Source organism: Olea europaea, chromosome 1 (genome assembly GCF_002742605.1).
Source record: "Olea europaea var. sylvestris chromosome 1, O_europaea_v1, whole genome shotgun sequence".
In the NCBI taxonomy this organism is placed as follows: domain Eukaryota; kingdom Viridiplantae; phylum Streptophyta; class Magnoliopsida; order Lamiales; family Oleaceae; genus Olea; species Olea europaea.
The window spans coordinates 31873985-31884751 of record NC_036237.1 but is presented as its reverse complement, the minus strand read 5'-3'; the positions used below and the strand labels follow the sequence as shown (position 1 = coordinate 31884751).

At 38.4% G+C, this 10767-nt stretch overlaps 1 protein-coding gene and 1 pseudogene across 1 annotated transcript in view; one reads left to right on the top strand and one right to left on the bottom strand.

Moving 5' to 3' along the window:
• Nucleotides 1–735, bottom strand: part of LOC111401428 (protein OSB1, mitochondrial-like) — a 6646-nt gene extending 5911 nt beyond the window's left edge. The window contains exon 1 of the mRNA XM_023029163.1: nt 286–735. Within this exon, the coding sequence (XP_022884931.1) occupies nt 286–692 (407 nt within the window). The 5' untranslated portion in view covers nt 693–735. The remainder of the gene's footprint in view (nt 1–285) is intronic.
• A 2552-nt stretch (nt 736–3287) lies between these two features.
• Nucleotides 3288–10767, top strand: part of LOC111407453 — a 20779-nt pseudogene continuing 13299 nt past the window's right edge.

The following is a 10767-nucleotide window of genomic DNA, read 5'->3' as shown; positions in this document are numbered from 1 at the left end:
AACCCAAAGTTGATAAGAGCAGCAAGACATTAAGCCGACTAAACTGGAAATTAAGCCAACTCAAGTATCAATTTTCACAAAAGTGCCACCATCTAACATATAAGCTTAAATATTTTCTTAACACGCACTGGGTTATTTTTTAACCAAAGGTGTGTAACAATTTTTTAATAAACGGGTAGAAGAAAGATTAAACTCCGCGGGTTTTGCTGGTTTCAACCATATCAACGAACATTTAAAAAGAAAAAAAATAATAAAAAAAATACATCGAGTGAAAAGGGAATTTACCAAACCGTTTCATTTTGTGATTTCTTGACGGCGAGTCGAGACCAAGCTAAGACCTTCCCGGAAGGAAGATGCTTGATTTGGACAGGGGTCGCAACAATTCCGATGAGTTGTACGGAGTTGCAAAGCTCTTTCTTCCACTGAATCTCAGAGGGCCTCGGGTATTGCGAAACTGCAAACCGCTCGTATTCATAAACCCCATTGTTATTGTTTGCAGCTGTGTTGTTGTAATCAAATGAGCATCTTATTCTGCATACTGAACCTAATCGTTTGCTTCGGTTTGAAATTGTCGTAATGGATAAAGATTGAAAACTTCGGGAAAGTGAGGGAAGATACGAAATTGGTAAAGGGTTTTTCGGGGTGCAATTGAGGGGTTTTCTGGTTAGCATTACAGTTTGTTCTAATGCCATTGGAACTGGATACACTGTTTGCTCGGAAGAAGCTGAGATAAAGGAAAAGATATTTGATTTGAGTTAATATCACAAATGGTCACTCAAGTTCAAGTGAAGTTTCAAAATTGGTAATTAACGTATCTTTGAGACTCATTTTGTCATTAAAGTTAACTAATATTACATAATTGGTCATCCGTTAAACCTTGTCGATTAACGGTTTGTGTACATCTGAAATTGCATTTCTTCCAAAAAAATCAAAAAAATAAAAAATCAAAATAAAAAAAACGTTATTAAAATAATTGCGTTAGCCAAAAAAATTAAAAATCACTCCCTTTAACCCTTGTCCTACTGTATCAGACCTACCATGATTAACTTAAATATTTTCTAAATTATTTTTACTAACTAGAATTGACAAATTATCTGTAAATTCAGAGTCCTTTTAAACCCATTATAATCTAATAATGCATTTTGAAATAGAAAATTGATGAAAAAAATATGATTAAAATATAAGAAAAAATTTTGAATTTGCGTGTAATATCATCTTATTTAAGAATGTGTGGTTAAAATGGGGACAACTAGCACAAAATGTCCTTAACTTTCAATATTATTGTACAAAATATTCATACTTTTCATTTTTTTTTTTTGACATTTTCACACTTATTTTTACCTCTCATTGCAAAAAACTTCATTTTTACCAATTTTTAATTTAAAATCTTCAATATACCCTTCCAATTTAAATAAAACAAAAAAACATAACAAATTACAATCTTACTACTAAACTTTAAAACAAGTGCAAATAAGTTGAAATAAATTATTAAAATATTAAAAATAACCAAAAAAAATATTCTCTCTTCTCTTCTTCTTCTCTCCCTCCCTTCGCTTCCTCCACCATCAAATGGGCTCGTCGCTTTAAAAGCCAAAAAATTCCAGCTAACCACCGTCCAAACCGCTTGATCTCCGTACCATCGTAAAGCTCTCACTTCCCTCTACACACAACACTCAACATCCAACCTTCAAGCCAACATATTTTAGTTGGAATTTCAAGCAAAAATATCCAAAACCCATGGATGCAAATAATGGCGGCACCACCGGTTTTCGACAAAACCCATGCTATTCCCAACACACCAATCACCGTGCTCACTAAGAAGCCTCTCTTCATAGTCTTCAAATAACAACAGATGCACAAAAATCAAAATCTACGACAATAGTTTTTCAATTTTTTATTGGGCAATATTTGAACAGAAATTTTGGTACATATTAAAATGAAATTGATGGAACCCATTGTTGTAATAGATGCAGAGTGATATGGCGAAGTGGGAATGGGTGGTTCGCGACGACGAAAACCACTCGATGGAAAAAGGCAACATGTTGTGCGTCGATAAGCTGCGTTTTTTGTTATGTTGGTCATATAAATTTGTTGTTTGTTCGATTTGTATATGGAAAAGTGTTTGGTAATTGATGGCACCCATTTGTTGTGTGAGCTCCGATATTTTAGGTAATGATTGGGTGGTGGTTGGTGAGATGGAGGCTATCAGCTCCATGAAGGTGAAGTTATTTTTGGTTGGGTTACTTGTAATTCTTTCAAAAATTTAGGAGTAAGATTGCAAATTTATTTTTTTCTTTTTTATTTTATTTAAATAGGAGGATATATTGTCATTTTATATTAAAAATTGATTCAAATAAATTATTATTTTTTTTGCAATGAAAGGTGAAAAATATTAAAAAATGAAAGGTTTGAACATATTACACAATAAATATTTAAGGATATGAACGTTTTGTGCTAATTATACTTAAAAAAAAGGATAAAAATATGTTTTGAAGATAATATGGAGGAAATAAGAGCTCAATATACAAATGAGTAATTATATTCACACCACATTTTTTATTAGCTGCATCACATTTTAATTTAGTGTGTGTTTGAGCTACATTATTTCGAAAGAATGTATTTTAGAATAGTAGATTGATGAAGAACGTGTGGTTAAAAAATCAGTAAAAATTTTGGATTTGCGTATAATATTATTTTATTGAAAAATGTATGATTCAAATGATGTCAAATCACTGTTTAAAAATGTATCTTTTTGAAAGAATAAGACTCAAACATAGCCTTAATTTGCATTTACGTTATGTGTGTGTGAGGGAGAGAGGGAGAGAGAATTGTTAGGTCCTCATTTTTGAAAAAAAAATAAAAATAAAAATATTTATACCAAATTATATTGAAATAGAAGGTTAAAAAAAATGGAAATTACAAGTTTCCAAACATTTCAAAATCACAATGCAAAAATCAGGTCGAAAAGTTTTTTATTCAGAATTCAGGTATTGATTTAACTAATAATATTAATATAAAACATATCAAAGCCAATTCCAAACCCTAAAATTCAAATTATCTCTATCTTGTCACCCTTTCACGCAGTCATCAAAATCGTCACCACCACCAAACTGCCTGTACCACCGCCATCGGCATCACACTCAATCACTTTACCATCTTTACCACACCACAACCATCACACCCACCAAAAAATCCCCAAACCCACAGCTGTAGCAGCCTTTCCATCAGCACTAAATAGAACAAAACAAAAGAAATAGAGACGGGGACAAAAAAATGGCATTGCCGCCATGCATAAAGTAGCGGCACAATGCAACGACAATGGGAAACATAGTGACAATGCTGCGACCGTGGCTGCTCTACAGTTACTCTTGTTGCCACTCAACTTACTGTATGTGTCATCATTCAATGTCTTCATCCTGTCGCTGGTGGAAGTGCGAAGTGAAAATAAAGCAGCTACTAGATATGAGAAGTGAAATGAAGAAGCCCGATAGATTTGATAAAAAAATAATAAAACAAGTATAATAACTATGTAAAATGAGTAGCCACAGTTGGTTTTACATTGCTATGGTATGTAGTTCTAATTTGTTGGGTGTGGGTAGATATGGTTTTTCAAATGGTGGTGGCATTGATGGTGTGGTGGTGGTTGTGTTTTTGTTGTTGTTGTGATCGTAGTGGTGGTTGACATGTTTTGATGGTGTTGGGGATTTCGGTGGTTCATGTTGGTAGTGGAACTAGCGATTTGTGATAATGTAGGTAGTGAGGTGGTGGTCGGCAATTGTGTGGTGATGTGGTGCGGGCAACGATTGTGTGGTGGTGGTGGTCATTTTTGTTATTGTTGTTGGCGGTGGTTGTGGTGGCGGCGGTGGTGTTGCAGGGCGGGGTGGGATAGTGTTTGTGACTAACTATTTGGTTGATTTATGACCAAGTATTGGTGGTGAATCAGGATTAGGGGCGTTTGTTTGGTGTATGTGACCAATTATTTAGTTCTTTGTGACTACCTATTAGACTGACATTAAAATTTGTTAATTTGTAACCAACAAATTTGAAAATCTTTGACCAATAAAAAAACTATAACCTATAAAATTTTTGATTTGTGACATCGAAATAATTTGTGACCAATTAATTTGACAATATGTAACCAGTAAAATAGTTGTGACCTATAGTTATATATATGTGACTATTAATTGTATATTTGTGACCTTATTAAATTTAATTAATTAGTTAGCACCTAAGTTTACATTTTAAAAATTTACACCTGAAAATTGAATTGTGTCAAAGTTATTACCTACATTATGAATTTTTCCTGTTAAAAAATAGGCGTGTTCTAACGTTTAAAGTCAGTCCGGGCCATTGGATAGAGCCCAAATAATATAGTGGGCCGAACATATTGGTGGTCTTGTGTAAAACACGCGTCCAGTACCAAGCTCGCTTTGGCGCACTACGCACCCAGTAAACGTCGGACACTTCTCCCCCTCTCGTGTCTGTCTCTGCACTCCCCAAATCTGAGCTCAGAGCATCACCCAAACTGTTAAATTTCAAGAAGATAGTGCTCGGCTGTCGCGCCGTCCAGCGCCTCTGTGAGATCCGTCAAGCTTTCTGCCGAACTCCCCAGGTCCTCCTCTATTTCTTTTTTTTTTTCCTTCTAATTTTTGCTGTTGATTTTTCCCCGACAGAATTAATTTCGGTGTATTATACAGTCGTCGAGATCATTTTCAACAGCTCTTAACTACGTAAGTTGATAATATTTTTACTTTAAAATTTGTTTTGTAATTTTTCCAACGTGGATGAGAATTTGTTTGGTCATATTTGCACATTGATTCTCTCGATAATAATCCGGACCTTCCATGGGAATTCACAGATGCAAACAAAGAAAAGGTTAGTGGCATTCGTCCATTGAGATCATCAAACAGCTCAGTTTTCCTTATAATGATAGCTTCGCGCGGGTCAGTCGCTAACAATTAAAACGGATCAGACGATTGTGTAAGGGACAAACCTCTTGAGACAAAATCCCAAAAAGAGGCGTTCTTTTATTGGCGATGACTTTACAATTGGAAATCAAAAACAAAATGCCTCCAAGGGGCGCAAGCACACGAGTTACTGAAAAAAGTGTTTAAGTCTAAACTAAGGAAATTAAAATTACATATTCTCTGTTCGAGAGTTTTTGATTTGGTCCTTTGCTCTGTCTTTTTTCCCTTTTATACTCCATGGATGATCTTTTTTGTGATCAACCGCCTAAAAACTACTTGATCGTTCTACAACTGCCCACTTTCCTCATAATGGCCAGCCTGTTATGAAAACTGTCTTTTTTTTAACTGCTGCCATTACTCTTCGTCGTTCAACCGTTTTCGATTGAATTCCTTGAATCGTGGAACGTGATAGGGCTGTTTTAATAACTGCTTTGATAACTGCACTTCTTGATAACCACAACGCTTTATGTTTGTTAAGACTTTGGGCGACTTGAAGGTTTGGGCGAGAATAGAGTAACAGCTCTGGGCGACTGCATGGCACTCCATTCGCTCAGATTTTGGGCGACTTGCAAAATTGGGCGATGGCGTTACCACGTTCTTGGGCCTCCCTATTTGGGCCTTCATCTTGAATTGTTTGATTGGGCTTCGTTCTTTGGGCTATCTGATTTGTGGATCCTCCAATTGGGCTTCATTCCTTGGGCCGTTCGATTTGGGCTGAATTTTTATGTGTCAACAATTACCCCCCAATATGGCAGAATTAATAATAATTATTAAATTTTGCCATATTCACTTTGTGTTTCCAGCAACATTTGAAATTTCTAAGAATTTCAATCATTGTTTTCTTCCATAACTTGAAAAGGTGCGTCGTTTTGCAAACCCTTATAACCCCCAAACACGCCATTTCACTGCACCATTAAATCACGCCTCAAATTTTTTGCGTCTCTCCCACGATTTACTGTTCATCTTTTGCTTCCCTGCTACGTAACCCTGAAAAACTTCGTTCCATCTCAAATGGCTACTTCACAATCTCAAACTGACGACTCCTTTAGTTTTGATGACTTTCAGAAACTCCTGAGTCGTCCATACATAACTCCAAGTTTTCTCACGCCCGCCGATGTCGAACGCAATGAGTTCTACTTAAGTCCTTTCTTCAACAATGCAGAGGCAGTTGAACAGGCGGCGGTGGGTCAGCTGTTTTCTTGTACTCAAGGCCCTTTATTTCTAAACTCTCTGTCGCTGGGGCCACTTCGCGAAAGAGGTATTCACACTTGGCCTAAATCTGATGTAGGTGGTATGCTCGTCTTGTGGGCCATGGTCCTACTAAGACACTTTTTGATAATGCTAGGATTTCTGATTTGTTAGAAATCTCTATTCGTCCCCTACTTTTGATTCAGCACTTTTTTCGATTGCTTTGAGTTTTTGGTCTTCTGAGTATAATACCTTTATTTTCCCTCTTGGCCCCATGTCTATTACTTTAAGGGATGTTGGAGCCCTAATGAATCTACCACCTTTGGGCGATACCATTTTTCCTGGTATCTTGATTTCTGGTGGCGCCCCAAAGTTTGGTAAAAACTACACCGAGTCTTATTCAAGCCTACAAACCCTTCAAATCATTCAAGCGCTGAGCCTTCCCATACTGAGCGAGTGACTTTTCTTCTAGTTTGGCTTTGTAAATATGTTTTGTGTGTGTCAAGCATAAAGCCCTCCCTGAGTTATTTACCCATAGCGCATGAATTGGCGCGTGGCAGGCCTTTAAATTTATATTCTTTCTTTTTGGCTGCCCTTTATAGAGGCATGACCTCTCTTCAAACTCAACTGAAGAATGGTGCATCTCCCACTGGTAGTGGACCTCTTTGGTTCACTCAACTATGGTTGAGATCCTATTTTCCATTGCTTGGTGCTCCATCAATCTCTCGCTCCTCTGCTAGCTGTTATGGGCTAGCCATGGAGCCCTTGGCTCCTGTAAATATGTCCAGAATTGACATTTTTTCATTCTTTTATTCTTTGGATTCAATCTCTTCCTTTTTCATTTTCCTCATTTTTTGACTCCAGACTATGTACATCCCCCCTTCACTATAGACAGCGCGAGCACCTCCCTGCTCATTTGGATCCAATTTTTAACCGGGAGGGAGCTATTTCAGGATATTTTAACTAGGACCAATGCCAAGGCAGGGGTAGAAATTTATGCTCTCCAATTTTTTGCTTGCCAGCTTGGTTTCGGCCAAACTTGGCCTGTTCCTCCTTGCTATTCAAGGAACTTAATTGACCGTTTTTATATTATTAATAAGGCGGAGGCAGAGGCTATAAATGCTCGCAATCTTCTTTTAACCAGCTATTTTTCATTAGCCCCCTTCAATTCTAGCCACGCCATCCATCCTCTTATTGAACAGCTCTGACCGTCAGTGAAGCGCAGATTATTTGCGGCTGATGCCAATCGTGCCTTTCATTCACTAGACCAGCCGAGCATTTCTTCCCCTCCTCCTATTTTAGTCACTCCTTTGTCCATCTGGAGTCCTTCTCCTCCTCGTCGCGCTAAACAGTCTGCTCGTCCATCTTCTTCTCTCCCTGCCAAGCCTACTACAGCCAAGAGTGCCCCAAGCCGCAAACGGACAGCCTCAGCATCTCCTATTCTGGAGGATGATGTTGATGATGATGATGATACCCCTCATATCGTTAGGAGGAAGGTAATTAAATTGGTTTACTCACAAGCATACTTTTCCATACTTGAAACTTTTCTGTGTGCTGATGATTTTTTGGACTTCTCAGAAAAGCTCAGCCTCTCCTTCAAAGACTTTGGCATCGACAGCTCCTGCTCCATCATCCTCCGCTAAGGCTACTTCATCCAAACCGGTTGATGAGGGGACTACGCTTAAAGAGACATCTTCAGTCCCAGAATCCTCATCACAACCCATGGATGAGCCACCTTCTTCCCAGGGCATCAACCCCCAAACATCGAAGCAGAAGGTAATTCAGTTTTTTAATGCCTTACCTTTGCTTATGCTATTGGTTTCTGATTTGTTGCTCTTGAGTTTTGCAGATACTCCTATGAGTCTGCCCGTTGTGGCAACATCTCTCGCTCAGACAAGGGGAAGTCCTCACGAATGGAGGAGTCATTGGTGGCAGACTTGGCTGAGGACATGCCATCTTCCACGATTGTTGATGAGGTAATCTTTGCTTCACCTTTATTTCTATCTTGTTCGTTGTAGTGAGAATATTTAATATTGGTAATTTTCTTTGCAGGATGCTAACAAGATTGTACGTTCTATCCAAGACTTGTTCGCTCCCTGGGGGCAAGTCAAGACGTCTCGCCCTGCTCTATCTGACCGTCCTGCTTCTTCTTCAAAGGAAGATTTAAAGTTCCTCAAGCAGTCGATATTTGAGTACGTGTCCTTCATGGATATGGACATTGGAAGGGCTAGTGCTGCCAGACACAAGGATAAACTTGAGCATTTGAATGCGAAGTTGGAGCAAGCACTGACGCTTCCGTCGCTCAATCTTTCTGCCGATTTTAAAGCGACGTTGAAGGTTATCCACTCCGAAATCCTTTCCTTGCTGGCCAAGAATGCTGAACTAAAGGCCAAAAGTACTCAATATCTTCGCGCTGTATTTGAAAAAGAGTCTCTGGGTCTGGAGATCAACAAGGCTGAGGATGAGTTAAAAGAGATCTCTTCCGAAATCATGATTGAAGACTCTTTGATGGTTAGTTTGGCTGCTCAGATGAAGGAACTTCAAGCCAAAATGGACGACTGCAAGACGAGAATGGCTGCTAAAAAACGCAACGCCTCCCAGGGAATTGAGCGAACTAAGTCCTTGGTTGAGCAGTACAAGAAGTTGGAAGTTGATGATGATGTCGTGGCCGAATTGAACATCACTTCCTCTCGGCAGAACGAGGATTGGGAAAAACTTAGGGAACGAATTCGTTCAGTATAGGGTGGACTGTAATTAAGACATACGATGCCTTTTTCTTTTGTAATTTGATTTTCCCTTTGTAACTTTGTTCACCATTAATGAACATATATGTTAACTTCTTGTGCATTTATTTGACATTTATTTTTTTTTAATCGTCAATTCTTCAAGCATTTAACTGCTTTGTGTTAAAAAATCTTGCCCCTTTTCTTTTGATATTTCCACCACTTTTCCCAAGACTTTGGGCTATTTAATTCCATTTACTAGGCAGAATGTGGATGTTCATATTCTGTCTCTTTATCTCCACCCCCTATAAATGCACGTATGCTTCGCATTTTCCATCTTCATCTTCATTTTCTTCTTCGAAACCAATTTGCTGCCATTGTTTAGCACTCTGACAATCAATCCGATCCGAAACCTTCGTCTTTCTATAAAAATGGATTGTTTAGTCCGCCCATTTTACTATTTGCCCTCATGTCACCTTTGGTGTGGGATGTATAGGAAATATTTTTTGGCCAGCAGCAAAGTTTTTACCATCGAAGTTCTTCCCATCGTCTCTTTGTCCTTTACAAGGAGTCGATGATAAAAGGAAATTTTTGGGATGCTTGCGGGCCACCTTGCTTGCTGAGAGTGCTTCTCAGTTTGCTTGCTGAGAGTGCTTCTCAACCTCTTTACCCGCCATTGCAGTGATGCATTTAGGAAGGTGGTGAGGCCAGTCCACCCTCTTACTCGACGATCCCACCGTTGCAGCGATTTACTTAGAAGGCGGTGTAAGGTTAGTCCACCCTCTTACTCAGCGATCAACCGGGAGATTAGCTCACTTTTGATTGTAGTTTGTAGAGCATCCATTATTTGTATTTTCGCATCTTTGTAATGAACGTTTGATAATAAAGGACTTTATTTGAACGTATTTCGCTCTGACCTTGTTATCCTTAATCGTTCAACATATTTTGATTATGCTTTTATCTGTTCACATTCCCATAAAAAAGGAACATATTTTTTCAAATATTTGCCGTTAATGAATCTCACGTGCTTGGTGCCATCTAAATCTTCCAAGTGATACGCTCCATTGGGTAACACACTGTTTATTTTGTATGGTCCTTCCCAATTGGGCGACCACTTCCCGTACTTTGGATCCTTGCTATCCAAAGGGAGTATCGTCTTCCAAACTAGTTCACCCAGGCTGAACGACTTGGCTATGACTTTTTTATTATAAAACTTAGCCATTCTTTGTTTTTGAACTTGCAATCTATCTAAGACGTCCAACTTTAATTCGTCTAACCCCAATAAATTTTGAACTAGTGATTCGGCATACTCATCATCGTTCAACTTATGTTGCAAGCACACTCTAATCGATTGCACGTTGATTTTCATATGCAAAACGGCCTCCTGTCCATAAATAAGTTGGAAAGGAGTAATTTTGGTACTTGACCGAGGTGATGTTCTATAAGCCCATAAGGCTTTGTTCAGACATTCGTGCCAATTTCTGGTATTTTCATCTATCATCTTTCTGATGATATTTCTTAGAATCTTATTAGAAGATTCCGCATGTCCGTTTGATTGAGCGTAGTATGGTGTGGAGTTTACTAATTTAACCCCAAACTCGCTCAAAAATTTGTTCACTTGATCCCCATTCAAAAATGTTCCGTGATCTACCATTAACGTTTGTGGAATTCCAAACCTATAAATGATGTGATCACGGATAAACTCTATAACATTCTTCTGGGTGATCTCTTTCAAAGGTACCGCTTCTACCCATTTGGTGAAATAGTCGGTTGCAACTATAACAAAAGTATGTTGCTTAGACGATGGGGGATAAATCTTCCCTATCAGGTCTATCGCCCAACCCTTGAACGGCCAATGTTTAATAATAGGTGACATCTCTAGTGCTGAT